Genomic DNA, 23,456 nt, shown 5'->3' on the forward strand with positions numbered 1-23,456 from the left:
TTAAATAAAACTGAAATATTTAATAAGATTTAAAGAAGAATAAAATGAACCACCTTAAGATAAATTACCAATACAAGTGAAGTCCCTTGGGTATCCTTAATCATGTCCTACTCTCTGCACTCCCTGAAGTAACTACTACCCTGAATTTAGTATTTATTATTCCTATGCATTTTCTTCCTGTCTGTCCATTAATATATGTTACTGTTTTATATGTTTTAAAACTATATATGGTATTTGTAGTAGTAGTCCCAAGACTACCCCTAGGTTCATAGACCTGCTAGAAGGACTCACAGGACTCAGCATTATAGTTGCACTCACAGCTAAGATTTATTACAGCAATGTAGTAAGGACACATTGGCTCAGAAGAAAAAAACACAGCGGAGTCTGAAAGAATCCATGTGTAGTATTTCTTATGCTTCTCCCTCTCATTGAGGGGTTGCATTAAGCACAATTTCCCCCCAGCAAGGAAAATGCAGCATGTGTACCATGTTTCTGCCTAAGGAATCCATTAGAGACTCAGCACTCACAGTTTTATTGAGGGCTGGTATGTGGGCACCCTCTGCCTAGCATGTACCAAAATTCCAGACTCCCAGAAGAAAAGCAGGTGTTCAGAATAAACCATATTGTGTTCAGTCTGTGCACAGTCTACATTTATTAATTGAACTCTAGTGTAGAAAAAGCTGTCCTCTCTCCTCCATTTATTTATTCAATTATATCAGTATGAACTCATGGGTGTTTATTCAGTGGCTTGTAATACTATTATTTTCGCACTCGATATATAATCATGCAGACCCATTTAAAATTATACATATAATTTTTATTTTTTTTTAAGGACGGGTGTCCATTGCTCTGGATCTCCCGTCCTTTTTGCGGAGTCCTCTCTTGCCGGCCGGAACCTTTTTTTGGCTCTCAGGCTGTCCGGGGAAATTTTAGGCGGTGATACCTATCAACTGACAGGCGACCCAATAGGTGAGAGCGTGGGACTAGGGGACTGAGGGGAGGGAGAGAGGGGGAGGAAGTGAAAGGGTGCGGGGCGGAGCCAGGGAGCTGCGCGGCCGCGGGGAACCGCGGTAGGCCCAGGGCCTGAACCAAACTAAGGGCTGCCCTGGAGCGGGTGGTGGTCCGAGAGGAAGAGGCAGGTCCCGTGCCGCTTCTGGGACGCTGCTAGAGGCGAAAGACCGAAAGCGCGGCCGCGGCTCGGCAACGAGGGGGCGGGGCCTCGTTGCGTCCGTCCCACGGGGCGGGGCTGAGTCTGGGGAGCGGCCAACCGCTAGTCCAACAGCCGGCTGGCTGCGGCCTCCGCGCGTCCGCGCCCCCGCTTCCCGGCCTGCTAGTCTGGGAGTCCGGGGACTGGCGGTCTCCCCGTCTCCCCGTGGGTTTTGTCGCCCTGTAGTTTTCGTGGCTTGCTTCCGAGTCCTCTGCAGTCTCTCTCTCCCCCGCTCCTGCCTCCGTCTCCCCAGCCTGGCTCATTCTCCCGCGCTCCGGTGTCCGAGACCTGAGGGCTGCCCGGCGCCGAGCTCTGCCCCGAGAGAGATGGAGGAGCCGGGGTCCCGCGCAGGTGAGCGGGGCTGCGACACTGCAGAGATCCCCCCAAAGTGGGGCACCGTGAGTGTGGGGACAGGTTCGGCGGCACCGTCTGGACTTAGGAAATCCAGTCTGGGGGAGAATATTGAGTCAGAGCCACGATCTCAGGCGTAGATCTCAGACGTGGCCGGAGATATTCTTGGCTGGTCTATTTTTGTTTTCCTTCGAGTGAAGCCAAACCTAAACCTTAGAGTTACCATTTTAGAGATGAAAGGGAACTGAGCCTGGGGCAGCCCTTCTTTCTAGAGAGGGGTGTGGGGGTCGTAGGGAGTCCCCAGCTGGAACTTAGAGGACCTGGATCTTGGTCCAGGTTTGCTACTGACCTATTGAGAGGCCTTATATAAGCTACTCCCCTCTGCAGTCCTGAGTTTTCCCATGTGTACAGTGAGAGGGGTTTGGAGTACTGGATCTCCAAAGGCCTGACAAAGGATGGGTGCTGTTTAAACATTAGTTGTAACGAGTAAATAAGTGAGTTAGGGAGGCCTCCTTCTGGGGTTCACTGGAAGCTGCCTGGTGCACTGAATTAACTGGAATCTTTGGAATTACGTTGTTCATTTCAGTGCTGAGAAATAGGTGGCATTATCCCCTTTACAAGCGAGGCAGACTCCAAAGCGAGGCAGAGAGAAGGCAGACTCCAAAGTCCAGGCCACACTATACTCTCTCCCAGTAAGAGAGCAGGGGGACTTGATTGAAAGGTGATCATATGGAGCAGCAATTAATAACTTGAGTTCTTGGCTAAAATGAACAACTCCAAAGCAGAACTCTTTGATTCTTCAGAAGATACTGATTCTTCTCTATCCTTAGTTCCCAGTATATGGTTTGTGTGAAATAGTTTGGGTTTCAGTGCCAGAGTCATCATCTATGTTATGTAACCACTGTCATCAACGTGATCAGCATAATCATAATTAATAAAATTAATAAATAATAAAAAGTAATGATAGTGACTCCAGTTGTTATAGTGAGAGCAAAGCCTAAGTGAAATTTGAAGACATCAAAATTTATAATACTTATATAGTGCTTTAAAGTTTATAAGGCACTTTTGAGTGGTTCTTAATATTGGTCATCTTAGGTAGGTATTATCCACATTTTACAAGCAAGGAGTCCAAGACCTACGGAGATTAAGTGACTAGCCCAAGGTCACACAGAAGTGTAGCTGGGCCTCGAATGAAGTCCCGTTTGACAAGCTGTGCTTCTACTTTGGTGCTCTCCCTGCTTCCTCTCCCTTTCCTTTTTCCTAGTCCCACCTCCCCACTCCATGCCTATCCTGTGCTCTATTCTTATCACCCAGAGAATTCCTGTTTTCATGTTAACTAATAATCAATCATATGTTGACTGATGATTAATAGTGTTGGTAGTAACTCATAATTAAAGTGCGGGTTCATAAGAATTTAAAATATGATCTTTCCCAGAGGCATAGAGGGATTTAAATGCTTTTAAGAAGAGAGTTGTTCACTGTTATCATCATCATCACCCACAGATTTCAAGGAATAAAAACTACATTGACCCTTGAACAACACAGGTTTGAACTACACGGTTTCACTTATATAAGCATTTCTTTCAGTAAATGTAGTACAATACTATAAATGCATTTTCTCTGACTTGTGATTTTCTTAACATTTTTTCTCTAACATTATGATAAGAATACAGTATATCATACATATAACATGCAAAATATGTGTTAATTGACTTTATATTATTGGTAAGGTTTCCAGTCAACAGTAGGCTATCCATAGTTAGGTTTTTGGGCACTCAAAAGTTATACATGAATTTATGACTGCCGGGGGGGAGGGGTTAGTGCCCCTAATCCCTGTGTTGTTGAAGGGTCAACTGTAGAATGTGTAGTGATTGAAAGTCTAAAAATAACTGCCATATATTGAGCTCATACTATGTAATGGGCTCTATAACAGCCACTTTAACTTTTTAACTTAATTCTCTCAGCAACTCTACTGAATTTTATACATGAAGATCCTGAAGCATTAGGAAAGTTAAATAACCTGCCCAAGGTGATGTAGTCCCTAGTGTGGTCCAAATCCTGTGTTCTTAACCATTAGACCAGCTTGGCTCCAGGACAGATGTTTACTTAGAAAAAGCCACATCCTCCCTGGCAGGAGAGCCTGAATTGAGGAGAGAGAGGTGTGCTCTAGTACTGCGTGAAGAAGACATTTCACACTTGTTTTTCAATTCTGCTACTGAGTGCCCAGAATTGGAGTGAGGAGAGGCTTTTCTTCTGGACTCTGGAGACCACTCCCCCAGTCCCCTCATGATAATGAGCCATGGTTCTTCTTTCTTTTAAGTCAGAAACAAGTGACCAAATGAATCATTCATATGCTCTTGGATACGTTTGTCGCGATTGAAACTGGGCAGCTCTAGCCAAAAGCAGTGCAACTTTTTCTTTCAGTTTATTACCCACAGGCTACCTGGGAGATTGGTCTAAAATGCATACTTGATCATGCCATTCCTCTGCCAAAAACTCTTGAGTGGCCCCCTCTCTGTGTGATAAACACCTTAATAAGGTATCAAAGCCTCCCAGGACCTGGACTCTGCTGATCCCTCAGTCCCACCTTTGCATTCTACTATAGTCCTACCACCCAACCAATAGTCCCCACAGTTCACTCTGTTTTCTGTCCTTGGTAGGCTTTTCACATCCACTCCCTCTGCCCTTTTCACCTCCCAGCTGGCTGACCATCCTTTAGGATCCAGCTCACCCACTCATTCAGTCATTCAGCAGGTTTTCATCAAGTGCCTATCAATCACCAGGCATGGTTCTGGGTATAAAGATGTAGCGGTGAATAGAACAGACCTATCCCTGCCCTTCATGGAGCTTCTGTTCTGTAATATGTATTAAACAAGTATGATCTGGATGATAAGTGGCATGGAGAAGAGAGCAGGGAGAGGGGATAGGGAGGAGCAGGGGAGTTGTCAGTGAAGGCCTTCTCAATTAGATGACATTTGAACAGAGCTGAAGGAGTTGAGGGAGTGAGCTCTTGGTTATCTGAAAGGAGAATGTACCAGAAAGGCATGGAGTGTAGGATATGAGACAGGAGCTCACTTGGCTGCCCTGATCTGGACAGATGCTCTTTTTCTGTTTTCCTCCACACTCTCATGGTTACCTCTAATGTGGCACTTACTGCATGGTATTGTAATTGTCCATGTATGTCTGTTTCCCTCACTTGGATGCGGGTTTCTTGAAGGCAGGGACTTCTGATTCCTTTCTGTCACCTCAGCACCTACATTATGGCCTGACTTGGGAGTGGGCACCCAGAAATATTTATTAAATAAATAAATAAGGCTTTCTGAGTCTCGTTTTTATAGCCTGACAATTTTTACAAGTGATTTATAAAAGAAGGGTTGGATGACAGATGGTGAGAGAGAAAAAAAAAAGAATTCTAAGCCTGGTTCTGTCTGGCTTAATTCCCTTTTTGGGACTCTGAGAAGTAGAATACCTGATTTTCTTTGAGAAGCCTACCTGGAGACTTATATTTTCAGCATTTATAGCAGGCTAGCTAACCCGTACCATGGTGGATAAAATATAACAAAGTCCTTTATAGCTGAAATTGCAAGGAAGTAAGAGAAATTCCCAGGGGCCTAGAAACGAAGAGTAAACTGAAAACCAGAGTAGTTAGCCCCTTAACCTGACCTCAGCTGCCTGGGTGTTTGCTCATCTCACTTACGTAGAAGTTTGGGCTTTAATAGACCTGGTGTTGCAGTGAATGCAACTGTGGGCCCACATGGGTTAGACTCTCATTGGAACTGAGATCTCTGCATGAAGCTAAGTCCCTTGAAAGTTCACACCCTTTGATGGGGTGAACTAGGCAAAAAGAATTCTCACTACTGACCCGGAGAGATGACAAAGAAGATTGCCTCATATCATAGGCTCTAGTAGAGGGAAGAAGTTTCCCCAGAGAATTCTTAACCACAGGCATTTCCTCATAGGATTTGGATTTATATTTACATTACACGAATGGCCTAAGAACTCCAAAGATAGTGACATTAGAAACCATCCAGGCTGGCGATACCCCTGGATGCTTGCAGAAGCACATGCAGAATCTCTCTGGAGAGACATCCTTTTTTTTTTTTTTAAGATATTATTTATTTATTTATTTATTTATTTATTTATTTATTTATTTATTTGACAGAGAGAGACACAGCGAGAGAGGGAACACAAGCGGGGGGGTGTGGAAGAGGGAGAAGCAGGTTTCCTGTGGAACAGGGAGCCCGATGTGGGGCTCGATCCCAGCACCCTGGGATCATGACCTGAGCCAAAGGCAGACGCTTAACAACTGAGCCACCCACGCGCCCCTGGAGAGACACACTTGACACAGACTCAGGCTATGTAGGATTTCCATAGAGTCTAGAGGATAGATTTGTTCAGTGAGCATGCGTATTGCTTGCTTTGTGCTTTTGAGACCATGATATTACTTTTGTATAAAAAAATTAACATTTGAGTAAATCTTTGCCTCCCTGTGTGTGATCTCCAGAAATGGGATGATAGAGCAGAACTTGTACGCAGGGCAGCATTCGGATATGGACACACTTTTAGCTGCCTCCTGTCCTTGCAGAAGTCATGGAAGAAGTGACATCGTGCTCCTTCAACAGCCCTCTGTTCCAGCAGGAAGACAAGAGAGGGGTCACCTACCGGATCCCAGCCCTGCTGTACATCCCCCCCACCCACACCTTCCTGGCCTTTGCAGAGAAGCGCTCCACGAGCAGGGATGAGGATGCTCTCCACCTGGTGCTGAGGCGAGGGTTGAGGACTGGGCACTCGGTACAGGTGACTCCTCCTCCCAGATCTGGCTCCGAGCCTCACTCTCTCTCCACATTGCTTAGACTACTTCAGGGTCTGTGCCGTTTCCTGTCCGTGTGGAAAAGCCCTGTGCGGAAGGAAGGGAAAAAAAAGAAACCAATCAAGGCAATGGCTCTCACTTACTGAGTACTGACTGTGTGCCAGGCACAAATTGGACCCCCAACAGCTACTCTGTGACACAGGAACGGTTGTCAGTCACATTTTACAGATGAGGAAACTGAGGCTCAGAGATGTTGCCCCTTGTTCAAGGTCACACAGCTATAAGGAAGCACAGAAGCAGGCTTTAAACTCCATCTCTGATTCCAGAAGCCTCTGTGGTTCATTCAGATTCAACTAACACGCCGTGTGCTTTTCATTCACATTCTCTTTTGTTCTTATAAGTCAGCCAGGGAGGTAAGCACTGTTGGTTCAGTTTTATGGTGAGGAATCCTGGTCCTCCAGGAGGTAGGTAGCTTGTTCAAGACCACAACTAGCAGATGGTGGGGGTGAGGATAACCACAATCCTCCTTCCTGCGTGTTTTATGTGAGGTGCATAGTAGCCCAGTTGTACAGGAGGAAAGAGGATGAGTGATTTGCCTCAGGCACACGCCTCCCAAGCAGCAGAGCTGGGGTTCGAGGCCTCACCTCTAAGTGGCACATCTTCACTGCGTTTTTAGAGGACAGTGTTTGCTGCCTCTGGGACTGTGAGGATAGGGTTATTTCAGATCCCATTTGTCTTTTCTCCTGCAGAGCCGGCTCAAGTGAGGATCAAATGGTTGAGATCATTTGATCAAATGAGGATCAAATTGAGAGTCTTTTGTAAACAAACAAACAAACACAGATGTCTTTATAATAGGCACTCTAATCCCCCTAACCTGCCCTGGTTTTCTACCCACAGAAATATCACCACTTCTTACCAGACCATGCCTGTCCCATAACCTCAGTGCCCAGACGTCACAAGCAATCACAGATGCGTCCATTTTGACTCATTCTCCCTTCTCCGTATTTTATCACTTTCATTCTCTGACTTACCTGATTGTAGAATCTCGAAGATAGAAGAATCATCAGCCTAACTTCTTTCCCAGTGCAGAGATCTTCTGTATTCCCTTGGTAGCTACTAAGAGCTTAGGGGTTAAGAACATGGCTTTGGAGTCAGGCTTTGGGGACCATTTATTGGCAGTGTGACCTTGGATTTGACTTTTGTCTGTTTCATCATCTGTAAAATGTAATTAATAATAGCAGTTACATAGTAGGAACTCAACATTAGTCATCTCCCCATAAAGGGTCTGCTTACACAACTCCTCGAGTGAGGAACTTGATCCTGTGGCAACTGTTAACTTTTGTTTTTGGAATGAGACAACCTATACTTTAGAATCACCAATTGGTCTTCTGGGACATTTAATCTATATATAATATAAAGTCGCTTTTCCAGAGAATGCTCTTGATGTACCTAAAAGCAGTGTTCATGCCCTCTGAGCCTTCTGATTTCGGGGCTCACCAGCTTCAGTTCTTTTAGTGGCTCGTGAGGCCACAGTCTTGATTTGCTTTCTGGTCCCTTGAAAGCTATGATTACTGCCTTTGGGATTTGATCTGGAATGTCTGCGTCCTTTTTCAAAGAGTGGTACTCTGAATTTCGGGCTCCAAGGATAGACTGACCAGCTCAGCAATGAGGTGGCTATACCATTTTGTATCTCTTTAACTCAGTCTAATGTAAAGTAGCATCTACGTTTTGTGGCAGCTGCGTAATGCAGGGTGACTAATATTAAGTAGACTGTCAGCCAAAACCTCTGAATCCTTTTCACATTTACTGCTTTTATAAAAAATTTTAAATTATAGTAAAATATACCTAACATAAAATTTTCCATCTTAACCATTTTCCGTGTACACTGCAGTATTGTTAACTAGAGGCACATTGTTGCGCACCAGATCTCTCGAACTTTTCCATCATGCAGGGCCGCTACTTTATACTCTTCGAACAACTCCTCGGTTCCCCCTCCCCCAGCCCCTAGCCACCACCTTTCTTCTTTGTTTTTATGAATTTCTAGATACTTTATTTATTTATTTTATTTTAAGGTTTTGTTTGTTTGTTTGTTTGTTTGTTTTTTGACACAGAGAGACACAGCGAGAGAGGGAACACGAGCAGGGGGAGAGGGAGAAGCGAAGCAGGCTTCCCGCGGAGTAGGCAGCCCGATGCAGGACTCAAACCCAGGACCCTGGGATCATGACCTGAGCCGAAGGCAGACGCTTAACGGCTGCGCCACCCAGGCACCCCGAGTTTCTAGATACTTTAAATACCCCATATAAGTGGAATCATCCAGTATTTGCCTTTTAGTGATTGGCTTATTTCACTTGCATAATGCCCTCAAAGTTCGTTTGTGTGGTAGCGTAGGACAGGATTTCCTTTTTTAAGGCTGAATAATATTCCATTGTGTGTGTATATACCACATTTTGTTTATCCATCCGTTGGTAGACACTTGTGTTCTACTGCTGCTATGAATATGGGTATGCAAATATCTCCTCAGGACCTTGCTTTTAATTCTTTTGGGTATATATCTAGAGGTGGAATTATTGGGTCATATGGTAATTCTATTTTTAATTTTTTGAGGACCCTCCATACTGTTTGCCACAATGACTTTAATATCTTATATTCCCACCAAGAGTGTACAGGGTGCCAATTTCTCCATACCCTTGCCAACACTTATTATTTATTTTTGATAGTAATCATCCTAGTGGATGTGCAGTGATATCTTGTTGTGGTTTTGATTTCCATTTCCCTAATTATTAGTGATAGTGAGTGATATTTTCATTATGCTTGTTGGCCATTATGTTTGCTGTTCCTTATTTTTTTTTTTTTTAAGATTTTATTTATTTGAGAGACAGCAAGCATGGTGGGGGCAGGGCAGAGGGAGAGGGAGAAGCAGACTCTCCATTGAGCAGGGAGCCCAACACGGGGCTCGATCCCAGGACCCCGGGGATCATGACCCGAGCCCAAGGCAGACACTTAACTGGTTGAACCACCCAGGCGCCCCTGTTTGCTGTTCTTTAATCATGCTTCTCATCCAGATTTTCAAACCCAAGACTTGATCTATCTCTGTCAAGCCTCAGCTTGTTTATGTCCCATTGCTCCAGCTGGTTGAGATCATTTAGATTCTAATGCTTTCATGTTTCAGTTACTGTTTCTTTCAGCTTTGTGTTAACTTTATCTTAGACATATCTGGCCCAGATCATTTTCTCCTCTTAGCCAGTAAGAATGGTTGCACTTCTGACTTCACACTGACTAGACTGGACAATAACTAAGTTGAATTTGGCACATATGTTTGAAGTGTTTACAGTGCACCAGGCACTCTGGTACAGAATGGGCTGCCCCAGAGGTATTGAGTTCCCTGTCCCTTGACCAGTCAAGGAGAGACTGAATGGCCTTGATTCAAAAGGCTTAGAGGGAAATCTTCTATAGGATGGGAGTTAGTTCTAGGTCCTTATGACTCTGAGATTCTCTGATGTGAGCTTTGCTTAATAATATGTTTTGCCCATTTATTCAGGAATTAAATGTTTTGTTTCGCATAGTTAATACATTCATGTGGCATACATGGTATAAAATGCTATAAAAAGGTATATATCCCATTCTTAGTGCCCTACTTCCTATAGGTTGTCACCATTGTTTCTTATGTATCCTTCTAGTGCTTCTTCTTACAGAAACAAAGAAATACAAGTATATATTCTTAATACTCCCCTTTAAAACTTTTTAACATGAAGTGATAAAACACATATATAGAAAGCATAAAACATAACATAAATGTCCAATGCACAAAACATGAATGTCACCCCTGTGAATTGACAAATCCAACACTTGTGGACTCATCACTTAGCTCAAGAAATAGAATATTACCAGCACCTCAGAAACTTCTCTTATCCCCCCTGTCTTAAAGGTAATTGCTATCCTGATTTATAGCTCTAGAGTTTAGTTTTGCTTGTTTTTTTTTTTTTAAGTAGACTCTACACCCAACGGGGACTTGAACTCATGACCCCAAGATCAACATGCTCTACCGACTGAGCCAGCCAGGTGCCCCTAGTTTTGCCTGTTTTTCATCTTTATTCTTAATGTTTGTCTTTTTCTGTTAAGTGGAGGTTTATCCAAACAATTGTGTACAGGCTGCTGTGAATATTCTTGTATGTGTTTTCACTACTGTGTGCAGGCATTTTTGTTGGGTTTCTATCTAGAAAGGGCATTACTGGGTCATAGGTTAGGTTTACGTTGCACTGCAGCAGATAATGCCATCCAGTTTTCTAGAGTGGTGGCCGTGAGAGCAAGTCTACGTCAGTTTCACCCTTACTCTATGCATTTAGCTCTTTAAAGTTCCATCTTAAAGCATTGTTTTAATGTTTTATCTGTCATCTCTAGTCTCAGTGGAAAGCTTGGTTCAAATTACCTAGTTTGCTGTTACTGGATTTTTCTTCTTATTTCTTATGCAAAAAGTAGATACTACATACATTGCCTGTACTTTGCTTTGTTCATTTAACAATATATTATGGAGATCTTTCTATCTCAATGTGTAGAGGCCTTCCTTTTTTCTTTTTCATCTCTTGCATTGTATGTTCATTTAACCAGTCCCCTACTGATGAATATTTGGGTTCACGATGTTTTGTTGTTCCAAGCAATACCACAGTGAGTAATCTTGTACATACTTAATTTGATGAGCAGAGATATTTTAGGATAAATTCCCAGAACTGGGCATGCTGGGAAAGGATAAATGTGTCTGGAATTTTGATACACCGTACATTAATGTTGAACCATTTTGCACTTCGGTCCATATAAGAGAGTGCCTGTTTCTTCAGATTTTTGTCAACAGAATAGTGTCAAAGTTTATGATGTTGCCAGTTGGTTAGATGAAAAGTACCACCTCAATTTTAATTTTAATTTGCTTTTCTCTTTTTATATGTGAGGTTGAACATGTTTTAATTGTTTTTCCCTCTTTCTTTGAGTCGCCTGATCTTGCTTTTTGCCCATTTCATTTCGGTTTCTGGAAATTTTCTTACCAATTTCTAATACAGTTTTTTAGAATATATTAAGGAGATTAGGTCTTTCTTTGTGATATGTCTGATTAGGCATTATCTCATTTTAGCCTTACACCAACTCCTGTGTGAGCAAGTTATTACTGCTTAGGACCGTGAGCATGTTATTACATTTTCCATTTAACTGATGAAGAAATTGAGGTAAATTAAGTTTAAGTAACTTGTCCAAGGTCACACAGGAAGTGATGAGGGCTGCTTTGAACTAGGTAACTCTGACTCCATGCTTGAGTTTTTAATGACAGTGTTATGAATTGCCTCCCCAGGATAGTAGAGGAAGGGGAAAAAAATCTTTGTTTTAAATTTCCCTTTATTTGCCTAAATTCCATATTTGTCCGCCTTGCTTTGCTTTTCTTCATTTTCTTTTTGTTTTTCCCCCCTCTTCCTTCCCTTTTTCTTTCTTTAAAAAAATACTTATTTTGCTTCTATCATGTGCTAGGGACTGGAGATACAAAGTTAGAATAATTTGATTTCTATCCTCAAAAGACTCATAATCTAGGAAAGGAGCCAGTCACATAAAAAATTATGATTACTATATAATAAGTGCTGTAACTCTTCTGTATGTATAAAGAGGAAGCCACCAATTGCTTTTGGGAGGGGATGGTGGGGGAGGAAGTTTCATAGAAAGCTTTACAAAGGAGGTGACTTTTGAGTTTGGAGGGTGAATTGGGCATCTAGACAAAGTGAGGAAGAGTGTTCTAGACAGAGAGGACAGCATGTACAGTATCTAGCATTGCCTCTTCCCAGCTTTATAAATCATCCTGTAATATTTGAGAATTAGTGAATACTTCATGATTCCATAGATTTTAATACCATTTATTTCTTATTGCTGAAAAATACTAATGCTTTCAATGAGCCTCATGTCTTCCTATTAGTCTCTCACTCCTGCTCTCTCTCCCTTCCCCTTGTCTAGTGGGGACCCCTGAAGCCGTTGCTGGAAGCCACATTACCTGGGCATCGGACCATGAACCCCTGTCCTGTGTGGGAGCAGAAGAGTGGCTGCGTATACCTATTCTTCATCTGTGTGCGGGGCCATGTCACCGAGCGTCAACAGGTCATGTCAGGCAGGAATGCGGCCCGCCTCTGCTTCATCTGCAGTCAGGACGCTGGCTGCTCATGGAGCGAGGTGAGGGACCTGACTGAAGAGGTTATTGGTGCAGAGGTGAAGCGTTGGGCCACATTTGCTGTGGGCCCGGGTCATGGCATCCAGCTGCAGTCGGGGAGGCTGGTCATCCCTGCATATGCCTACTACATCCCCTACTGGTTCTTTTGCTTCCGGCTACCATGTAAAGCCAAGCCTCATTCCCTGATGATCTACAGTGATGACCTAGGGGCCACATGGCACCATGGCAGGCTCATTAAGCCCATGGCAACAGTGGAGTGCGAAGTGGCAGAGGTGACCGGGAGGGCTGGCGACACTGTGCTGTATTGCAGCGCCCGGACACCAAATAGGTGCCGGGCCGAGGCTTTCAGCATTAACCATGGTGAATGCTTTCAGAGGCCAGCCCTGAGCCTTCAGCTCTGTGAGCCCCCGCATGGCTGCCAAGGCAGCGTGGTGAGTTTCCGGCCCGGGGAGATCCTTCAAGTGTACCAGGACCCTAATGGCAAAGATGCTCCTACCGTTCAGCAGAGCCCTTTGCTGGACAGCGCACTGAGGCTAGAGCAGGAAGCTGGAATGCTGTCTGAATCTTGGCTCTTGTACTCACACCCAACCAGTAAGAAGCGGAGGGTCAACTTAGGCATCTACCTCAACCAGACCCCCTTGGGTGCTGCCTGCTGGTCCCGACCCTGGATCTTGCACTGCGGGCCCTGTGGCTACTCTGATTTGGCTGCTTTGGAAAAGGAGGGCTTGTTTGGGTGTTTGTTTGAGTGTGGGACCAAGCGAGAGTGTGAGCAGATTGCCTTCCGCCTGTTTACAGACCGAGAGATCCTGAGCCACATGAATGAGGACTGCAGCAGCCCTGGTAAGAGCTCTGAGCCAACTGAAAACTAAAAATTGGCTTAGGCCCCAATTTTCCTTAGAAAGGAAACCACAGAAGGCAACCACAGGATGATGAAGGCCAGGTTAATAGAGGTTATTGAAGTCTACAGAGAATCCAAAAACTTTAAATATTCTGCTCTCCACTTCTTTTCACTTCTCCAAAGAGCAAAAGGAAAATTGTGCTGTAGTTACTGCAGTGGGAAGAACTATGTGTTGGGAAACCATGATGTGGTCCTGGCTTGCTCTGGGACCTTGGACGTGTCCCCTGAACTCTCCGGGCCTCAGGTCGTCTCCATCTGTAAAATGAGAGGATTGGCTCTGTGATTTTTCTTCTTCCCATTCCTAGGAAAGGCAGAGTGCCTGCATGCTCCGTGATCGGCAAGTCCTGGCTGCATGGGTCTCTGATAGGACTCTGATCTCTAAGTGGAAGTCAGAGGACTCATCTTTTCCGGTGACTCACCACTCATCCAGGTGTGAGGCCACAAGCAGGTGTCCTGGCACAAAGGAAGATCTGGATGGTTTGTTCTGGATTTAATAACAAATACACCCTCACCCTTCTAATCATGCTCAGAACTCTGCAGGCTCTCTGTCCTAGAGGAATTGGGCAGAACAGTAGAATCATGAGGTCACCTACCTTCTCCAGCTTTGCAGCTCTGCTCAATCTTCCCTTCCTCCTCCAGAACCCTTATTTCCTAGGGAGAAAATAAGAAACTCAAAGCCAGTGGCCCCTGGTAATGGTACTTATTGTTTCTGAGGGCATTACTCCTATGAAAGATGACCCTGAAGTTCAGGTACTAGGATGGTTCCTGATGAGAAAAGGGCGTGAATTAGGACGTTAAAGCATTGGCTAGCACTTTCCATGGTCTCTGCCCTCAAAGAGCTCACAGTTTATGGGGCTAGAAGTGGGAGAAAATCAAGATAATCAATGCAGCGGGTTTGTAGATGTTGGGCTTTAAGTTGGGGTTATGGTAGCTCCTGATGTCATTGTCTTAGTTGCATCTTCATTGTGCTTGGAGTCAGCTGTCCCAGGGCTTGGCCACGCCACTGGGTTTTCCTCAGGTCTGTTTTTCTCAGAATATTGTTCTGGCTAGCCACTCCTTTACTTATTAGAAAGGTCTCTGGACCCCAGACCTCTGAATCAGGCCTATTTTTTTGTACCTCCTACAATCACTATTTGTGAAGGAGGGGTGCCCCTTTGTTTGATAGGTTTGGGGCTGAAATTTGCCAGTGCTGGGTATCTCAGATGATACTAGATTGGTTGCTCATATTTTAGAATCTTTCCCCTGTAGCCTGTTAATGTAACAGAAATTTGATCATGAAAGACTTGGGTTTTCTCCCTATTTTGGGAGAAGAAATACCTTTGACTTGTATCAGGTAACTAAATTTGGTGCTGAGTAATGGCCCGGAGAGTGAGTCTTAGTTGCAGAATATAGCCCAGGAGGCTGGAGGCTGCAGTTGCACCTGTCATATGGGGGAGAGCCCTCCAGGATGAAAGTAGGAGATTAACTTCACATACTTCTGCATATGGCTTAAGTCCATGGCTTAGAGTGACTTTTTAAAATTCCCTTAGCCTCTCTTCCATTTGTCAAAGTTATCCACCCAGTACACAGTTAATGCTCACTCATTCACTCATTTATACATTTATCTAAATATTCTTGAGAGCCTGTGCATAATGTAAGGTGCTTTCTATTGCCATTCCCTGGTTGAAAAGCATCTGTGGCTCCATTTGCCTGCTAGAGGGGGTTTACATTTAGTCTGGCATGTAGGGCCTTCAGTTGTTGGGGGAGATAGTGCATACTCATCTCTGCTGCTTTGTATGAAGCCCACTGTCAGAGAAGACCCCTGTCAAGTGGGCAGTGGAGGGGGCGGCAGAGTTGGTGGTACAGGGGGGAACCGGGGAAGGGCAGCCCTCTCCTGAGTACTAGAAGCTTCTTGTTCTGCAAAGCTTTCCTGAGCACCATTCCCCCAAAGAGATAGGAACAGCGGGGATGGCTTCCTTCTCCAACAAGGTCTAAACTATGAAGAGAATGAAAATAGCAAGACTTCCTTGGGGCCATCCAAGAAGGGAGTCGGGGAGGGCCCTCAGTCACATGCCAGTGCAAACCACAGATGTCCAGGACCAGCCCTCGAAAGATGTCTTATCCTTCTCCGAACTGCCGTTCCCTTTCTCCTTCCCCTTTGCTTTATGTTTGCTTCTCCTTAGTGATTAGCAGTGAAACTCTTGATAGGCAGAGGGCCTGTGTGCATCGTTCAGGACTGGCAAGCAAAGAGGGTTTGGGGACAGAGGTAATCCCGAATGAGGATTAGGGAGAGGAACAGAGTGGGCAATGGCAGCTATGGAGAAAAAGAACAGCAGGGTAGGAGTCCTGGCACCTTTAGGAAGAGAGAGAAACACGGCCCAGGTAAGAGACCTAGGCTGGAGAGGCAGTGTAGGTGGTGGCCGCTGTGAAGAAGAAATGACAACAGGCTGGAGCTGTTTCCCGACACGTGTGGGAAGGGCCAGAGGCCTACACAGGCCAGCAATTTAGGCTACAGATACGTTCCTACCCAGCCCTGTCACCTGAAGCTGGCTTAACTTGTTCATGTTCCGGGTGACCAACAGAGACACCTGTAGGCACTCCTGACTTGTTTGTGCCAATTCTTCAAGGTCTTCAGGGCCCTGGGACTGATCCCATGACACTGGTATCCTAACTGAGCCCATTCCAGGCCCTCTCAGGTTGGTAGAATGAAAAAGATGGGGCAGGTGATGGCAGTTGCGAAGAAAAGAAAAGCAGACTGGAGACCTCTAATCTAGAGGCATGAAGAGAGGCCTATAGAGGCTCTGGTCCCTTTGCCCCCACATGCAAGCCCCCCCCCCCGCCCATCTTTGGACCTTAGAATGGATCCATCCAGCACACACGGTGCACCACTGGGAGAGCAAGAAAGCATAGGTAGGGGCCTCCTGCTGCTGGTAGGTATCCAGATCCACCTCCCATCCCTTCAACCTGCTGAGCCTGCTCAGGCTCCCAACCTCCTGATGCCCTCACCCCTAGACCCCTACTGTTTACTTCAGGCCCTGGTTATTTGGGTGCTTTACTTGGATCTGTTTCTCCCGGTCACCAGTCTCCCCTCCTATCCTTGGGATATCATGCAACTGTAGCCATAGATAAGAGACATGGCACCCTGTCTGTTGGGTAGCCCAAGGGACCCACAGAGATAACCTAAGGCTGCCCGCCTCCTCTCCAGGGCAGTAGGCTTCAATGCTTCTGCTTCAGCCGGCTTAGGCTGCTCAGTCTTCTTCGGTAGGCTGTGCATTTTCCCCACTGCATTAGTCTGTGGGTCGTGTCATCCCTTTCTGTGCTCCCACAGTGCCCAGTTAGGGCCTCCCTTTAGCCATTACCACAGGGTGTGGTGTGTTACTGTTGTCTGTCTTGTGCCTTCGTGGCCTCTGCTAGGCTGTGAATTGCGGGCCAAGTTTGTATGAATCCTCTCTCCATCCTTTTTACCTTGAATTACAACGATTTCTTTATAAATATAGGCTTTTTCTGTTGTGTTCTGAATTCCCTGAAGGTAAGGACTGTGCCTGATTCCTCTCCCTGTCCTCTGCCCCCAGTACAGACTGGACAGCAGTAAGGTTCTGCCCAATGAATCAAGGAGTCAGATCCTTGGCCTTCTGGAGCTAAGTGAGAAGGCCAGAGCGAGCCCCCCCCCAAAAAGGGAGGGGCATGTTGCCTCCCTCTGTGAATTGGATAGCGTTCTAAACCCACTGAATACCCATCCGAAATGAGTCTTCTCTCTGCTGGCCTGCTTCCAGGACAGTCACAGGACTTCCTGGTAAAGAGCTTTTCTCTGGCTTCAGCTGAGTCCTGCCTGGGTGTCTCAGGATCACAGCCCAAGCCCAAAGCCAAGCCTCGGTTTGGGTTTTCATTTCAGTGGTATCGCCCCTCTGTCCCTGATTGGCGTTTCTGTAACTGCCCCTCCTCCAGGACTCCAGGGGCGACACCGTGGTTCAGTGTGTTCTGAGCATGTCTTGGTTCTGTGATACCAAGTTCCAGAAGTGCCCTCTGTACTGTAGAAACTACCTTGGAAACAAGGGAGATGAATAAAGAGCTTAATTTTGGTGACTGCTGTTTGTGTGTTTTGTTGTTGTTGTCAAACTGTGAGGTGATTTTTTTTTTTTAAGATTTTATTTATTTATTTGAGAGAGAGAGAATGAGAGAGAGCACATGAGAGGGGGGAGGGTCAGAGGGAGAAGCAGACTCCCTGCCGAGCAGGGAGCCCGATGCGGGACTTGATCCAGGGACTCCAGGATCATGACCTGAGCCGAAGGCAGTCACTTAACCAACTGAGCCACCCAGGCGCCCCAAACTGTGAGGTGATTATCATCCTAATACTTATATCTAGTTTGTACCCAGCTTCTTTCGAAAAATGGATTTGAGGCCTTTTCTTGCTTTCCATAAGAACTTTTACTTTCGGAAAGCTTTATTAATAATAATCCTTTGTACTTGAGCACACTGTCATTGGAATACAGTTGCCTATTGAGGGAAGCCGGGCAGAGATTACCATGACTGATAAGACTGGGTATTACTGGTTTGATTGCATATTACACAGGAGCTATTAAGTGATTAAGTGGGGGAGCTGGGATACACAGAATCACCCCGTCTGGTACCAGCCCCGGGGCTTGTCACTGCACATCTTACTTCTTTTTGCAAAACACCCTGAGATTGTTCCCAAATTGTAGCTGGCAGGGCCACAAATGCTTACCTCAGTGACGTGGGGTGATAGCTTTAACTCACTCCACTTTCTTAAAACAAATTGTTGAAAAGTTTTAAATGGGCATCTCTTTCATCATAACACTAAGAGTTGTATAAGGATGAAAGAATCAATGTACAGAACTGCTAATTTATCTCCTAAAAACAGTTTTATAATAATTATTGATATGATCATTTAAAAAATCCAATGATCTATTTTATTTTTGTGTGTTTAGTTGGATTGCCTGGAGACCTTTGGGCTTGAGAGGAATATGCACTACTCCATAAACTTCAGTGCTCAATTTCTTTTTTAAAGATTTTATTTATGGGCGCCTGGGTGGCTCAGTCATTAAGCGTCTGCCTTCGGCTCAGGTCATGATCCCGGGGTCCTGGGATCGAGTCCCACATCGGGCTCCCTGCTCGGCGGGAAGCCTGCTTCTCCCTCTCCCACTCCCCCTGCTTGTGTTCCTGCTCTCGCTGTCTCTCTCTCTGTCAAATAAATAAATAAAATCTTAAAAAAAAAAAAAAGATTTTATTTATTTGAGAGACAGAGTGCAAGAGAGCACAAGCAGGGGAAGTGGCAGAGGGAGAGGGAGAAAGACTCCCTGCTGAGCAGGGAGCCCAACACGTGAGGCTCCATCCCAGGACCCTGAGATCATGACCTGAGCCGAAGGCAGATGCTCAATCGACTGAGCCACCCAGGAGCCCCTGGTGCCCAATTTCTTAAATTCCTATTCAATAAAACATTGAAAACCTCTTAAATATTTAAACAATAACAAATTTGATTAAACTGCCTTCAACAGAAATACCAGTTACAAATTTAGTATAGCTGATCCTTTTGAAATTTCAAATACCATAAATAATAGATAAAACATAAGTCCAATGACTCTAAAAGATATCCTTATACCAAAATGGAGTACAGAAGAGCTAATGCCATAGATTTAACTTTGTTAGTTATTGTTATTACACCTTTTGGGGGGTTCTAACTTTTAAACCTCTCCAGAGTTTGAGTGGCTTCATCAGGCTTCCCCCCACCACCACACATTCCTAGCTCTTTAGTAATAGCAGGTCCAAAGGGAAAAGAGTACCATTTCAGACAAGTACCATTTCCACTGGGAACATTAACATGGGAGGTTGGAGGCCTGGAACCACAGACAGCTGTCTTCTCCGTGGGTGGAGAATACCTGAATGCAGGAGAAGCCTGAAGGTATGGAGCCAGGCAGAAACAGTCCTAATGATCTCTACTAGGCTTCTCCCTGTTATGGGACCTTATAACCACCCCCCCCCCCAATGTTTTTTTGACTTTTATTTATCTCTTAAGCTAGTTTGAGTTGGGTGTATACTGCTTGCCAGCAAAAGAATATGAATACCCATCCTCACAGGAAATTTGATTACTTGGTACCCCAACCTGTGAGGCACTACCTGAAGCAGAACCCCATTAACTTTTCAATGCAGTCTACTAAAGTTAACAGCATTACCTAAAAGGTACATTACCAGGAGAGTCCTTGGGATAGAATGGAGGGAGGACTGAACTAAGAGGGGTCGAGAGTCCAGGGTCTTTGTCCTAGAGCTTGCCACTGACCTGATGGGGAACTTTGTGCCAGCCGTTGGCCCTCTCTGGGAACCCATTTATTCAGCTATAGCAGGGGGATAATCCTTGCCCTGCCATCACCAGGAGTTATGTGGGTCTGAGGAGCTAGTGAATCCTCAAGAGGGTTTAGGAACTGATGCAATGTCATGCAAATAGAGGACAAATTACCATTCACTCCTTGATCTCCATCGTCCATCAGCATTGGCGACATTTGACAGTCAAATGCTGAAAATGAAGGTGATGGATGGAGGGAAGGAGGAGAAGGCAGGGCCCACTGAGGAAGGCACTTCAAGGCTGGACAGCGATCTTGCCTCACCTCTGTCCTGTCCTTAAGCAAACTGCAGGCTTCATGGTTTTGCCCAACCATTCTGATTTTGCCCCAGACCTTTCACTCCCTTCCTATGAGGAATGACCCAGCCTGGGTATAAAAGAGGGAAATCTCAGCCCCAAGTAGGAAGGGACTTGGTCTGAGTCATCTGTGTTTTCAGTGCCCACCATAAGGCCAGGCATAGCACATACAGGAAAGAAGGATGCAAGAGGAATAGCATTTGTAAGTTGCCTACCGTGGGTTGAGTTATACATACATCATCTCATTCAACAATCCATTTTATAGATGGAAAAGTTGAGGCCCAACAAAGGTACAAGATATGATCCAATGTCACACACCTGTAAGTGATGAAGTCTGATCTGATTCCAAACCTATATTTTTGTCATATGGCAAATAAGAGGCAGAACTGTGAGGGATGCTTACCCTGCAGGTTGACGTGAGGCAGAGACAGGGCCTCTTAATTCCTTGGAATTAAGGTAAGAGGCCACCGGTAAGAGGCTAGTGATGATGACCCCTGTAGTAATAACAGGTCTCACAGTTGTACTAAAGTGGCCTCTCAGACCAAAGGTCTTCCCCTTTTATTTCACTCAAGAGAAATGCATTAGGGGCGCCTGGGTGGCTCAGTCATTAAGCGTGTGCGTTCGGCTCAGGTCATGATCCCAGGGTTCTGGGATCGAGCCCCACATCGGGCTCCCTGCTCAGCAGGAAGCCTGCTTCTCTCTCTCCCTCTGCCCCTCCCCCCCGCCCATGCACTCTCTCTCTCTCAAAAAAAAAATTTTTTTTAATTAAAAAAAATCTTTTAAAAAAAGAGAAATGCATTAATTTCTTTCCTTGGAAGCCCAGATCTAGCTGGAGATTATTTTCCAGTAGCTCCAAACTTTGGAAGAGCTGCCTCCCACAACCCAGAGTCATCCTAAACATAGATTGTATTGTCATCAACCAGGAATAGAATCAGGGTGAGAGCATGGATTCTCTTGAGGGGTAAACATAGAACTTGGATGGCAGGTGAAGCTGACTTAGTGCTGAGTGAGGTCAGGGCCAGCAGGCGCTGGGCAGGCCTCGGATTGAGCCACAGGTTGGAGATAGCAACCCTTCTCTGCCTTTCCCCACTGTGGGCGGGTCCCTGGAGCTGTACCCAGTGGCCAGGTCTGAGGCTATCATGCACTGGAGATGGTCCTCCCTATATCGTCTCTAATCCTCACAACAACCAGGGGAACAAGGCATTATTGTCCCCAGCCTACAGACAAGGAAACTGAGCCTCAGAAAAGTTAAATGATTGGGCAAGTATCTTAACTATAATTTCATCTGTAAAAACTAGGATAATAAAAGTATCTCATAGGGTTGTTGTGAGGGTTAAGTGTAAATATTCTATGTGTATTTAAACTTAGATAAAAATTAAAAAGTGCCTGGCACATAGTAGATCGTCAAAGAATGGGATCTGCTGCTGATTATGATTCTTCCCTATAGTAATCATATTAGCCCATCAAGTGGGCAGAGTGTGGTCACAGTACTTTTCAGCTTACGTGTGCATATGAATCACCTGGAGAAGTTAAAAAAGATAGGTTCCTGCCCCCTACCCCACCCCCAAGAATCTACTCCGGTAGATCTGGGTGGGGCTTGAAAATTTGCATTTCTAACAGGCCCCCAAGTCATGCCTGATGCTACAGGTCCATGGACTACTCTTTGAATAGCGCTAATATTTCAATACTCCCCCTCTCCATCCATTGCCCCACCTGCCTCTTACTCACACCCTTGCCAGCTCCAGGTGCAGAAAGAACATAGCCTGCTATTACTAATGTCCATGTGGAGCCCATTTTATTTCCCAAATAGGTGTCTAACCTCGGTCTCTAGGCTGCCAGTGAGCTGCATCTTGCCTGGGTCAGAAATTTAGCTTTCCCATGGCGTGGTAATTGCATGGGATTCCTACTGATTTCTTGCCAAATCTCATGGAGCTTAAAGGTTGACACCACAGCTTGGGCACAGACCTGGGCCTGTGGGCACAGGACGACTTCCATCTGTAAAGCAGATTTGTGAGACTCCTGTACTTAGCCAAGTACCGAGGAAGCAGTGGAAAAAGAGGCCCTGGGTTAGCTGGGCTGCTGAGGACTCAGCTCTGTGAAGAAGGGCTTTTCATACCTGCAGAGGGGAGAGTGAGGGTCAGCACAGAGCATGAGCTAAGACTGGAGAGTTGCCAAGCTAGAGATTGCTGAACTCTATTAGTATGAGGGTTGAAGGTGAATAATCTGACCCTATCTCTGGTCTAGACTGTTCTTTTCTGCTCTTGGTGACCACAAAGTGTGTGCCATAGGCAAAGGTCCTCCTTACTGTCTCCTGATAACCCTCTCCTTAGTTCCTTCCCCTCAGGGTCCCCAGGCCCAAATCTCTTTGGATCGAGATGTTGGAAATGATCAGCAATCTGTATAGTGCCCTTTTTGCTACTCTATGTTCCTGATTTGAAAGCTGAGGTTTCTGTATTGAAATTGAAAGATGGTTTTAGGCCATGGAGTTTGGGTTAAGGTCAAGTCCTATGGGCAGATAGGAGCTTTGAGGGGAAGGTACCATGTCCATTTGTTCACCACATTATTCCATCCCCTGGCATAGTAGGTACTCAATAAAAATTTGTTGACTGAGTGAATGAATGGCCATTCCACATTCAATCCTCCAAAATTGGGAACTCAAAGGTGGATATTAGGCAGGATAGGACACACTTGCCTTTCCTGACCTCACTCCTTTGGTTTGAGGACTTGATGGCATCTAAATGACCCAGAAGATGATCCCTGGTAGCCTGAGTTAAAGTGAACCCTGGATTCAGGGAGGAAATATTAAGAGGCTCCCAGGCCAGAGCTGAGGAACACCTTCTTTGTCATTCCAGTAATCCAGGTTTGTACCACGGTCTATGTTGTTACTGGAAAACCTTTCCTAATGCCTGATCTGAACACTGTAGTTCGGCATCTGCTGTGTTGTCAAACATTAAGGGATGCTTGGGTGAGCGCCTTGACCCGGAGCCTTGAAAGTTGAGAGCGAGGCTCCCAAGGTCAGCGTGGTGGTGGTAGCAGGAATCAGTGAGACAAGACCTAAAGGAGAAGCTGAATCAGGAGGCCAGAGTCTGGTGTGTCAGCTGCCTTCCGCCTCTCATGTGAAGAGTCCACCTTGCTGGAAAGTAACAGTTTCCTTAGGACACTCAGGAGGGTCACGGTGGGGCTGGGGTGTAGGGTTCCAGGTTTGTTTTCCAGGCCAATGAGTATCCCACTGCTTCCAAGATTGCAAATGGAGGGCACAGGCGTCCTATTAAGCCCAGAGTCAGGAGGTGGGCAGATCCTCCCTCATCAGATCTCCCTGAACCCAGGGGAGCCTGACAAGGATCCACAGCTGCAAACACACTTATGCTTGCC

General features: G+C 45.4%; 1 protein-coding gene across 2 annotated transcripts; it reads left to right on the forward strand.

Annotated features, from left to right (window-relative positions):
* Positions 1 to 1,096: 1,096 nt before the first annotated feature.
* On the forward strand, positions 1,097 to 17,518 carry NEU3 (neuraminidase 3). Of its 2 annotated transcripts, none has more exons than XM_034995024.1 (3): positions 1,097 to 1,558; positions 6,144 to 6,355; positions 12,348 to 17,518. In XM_034995024.1, the coding sequence occupies exons 1-3, from the start codon at positions 1,534 to 1,536 to the stop codon at positions 13,425 to 13,427; spliced, it is 1,317 nt and encodes a 438-aa protein (XP_034850915.1). In that variant the 5' UTR covers positions 1,097 to 1,533; the 3' UTR covers positions 13,428 to 17,518. The 2 variants fall into 2 exon arrangements, with proteins under 2 accessions (XP_034850915.1, XP_034850914.1); XM_034995023.1 differs by having other exon boundaries at positions 1,480 to 1,558; positions 6,063 to 6,355.
* Positions 17,519 to 23,456: the final 5,938 nt, after the last annotated feature.

This window comes from Mirounga leonina, unplaced genomic scaffold (genome assembly GCF_011800145.1).
Source record: "Mirounga leonina isolate KUSES-001 unplaced genomic scaffold, KU_Mleo_1.0 Mir_92, whole genome shotgun sequence".
Classification (NCBI taxonomy): Eukaryota; Metazoa; Chordata; class Mammalia; order Carnivora; family Phocidae; genus Mirounga; species Mirounga leonina.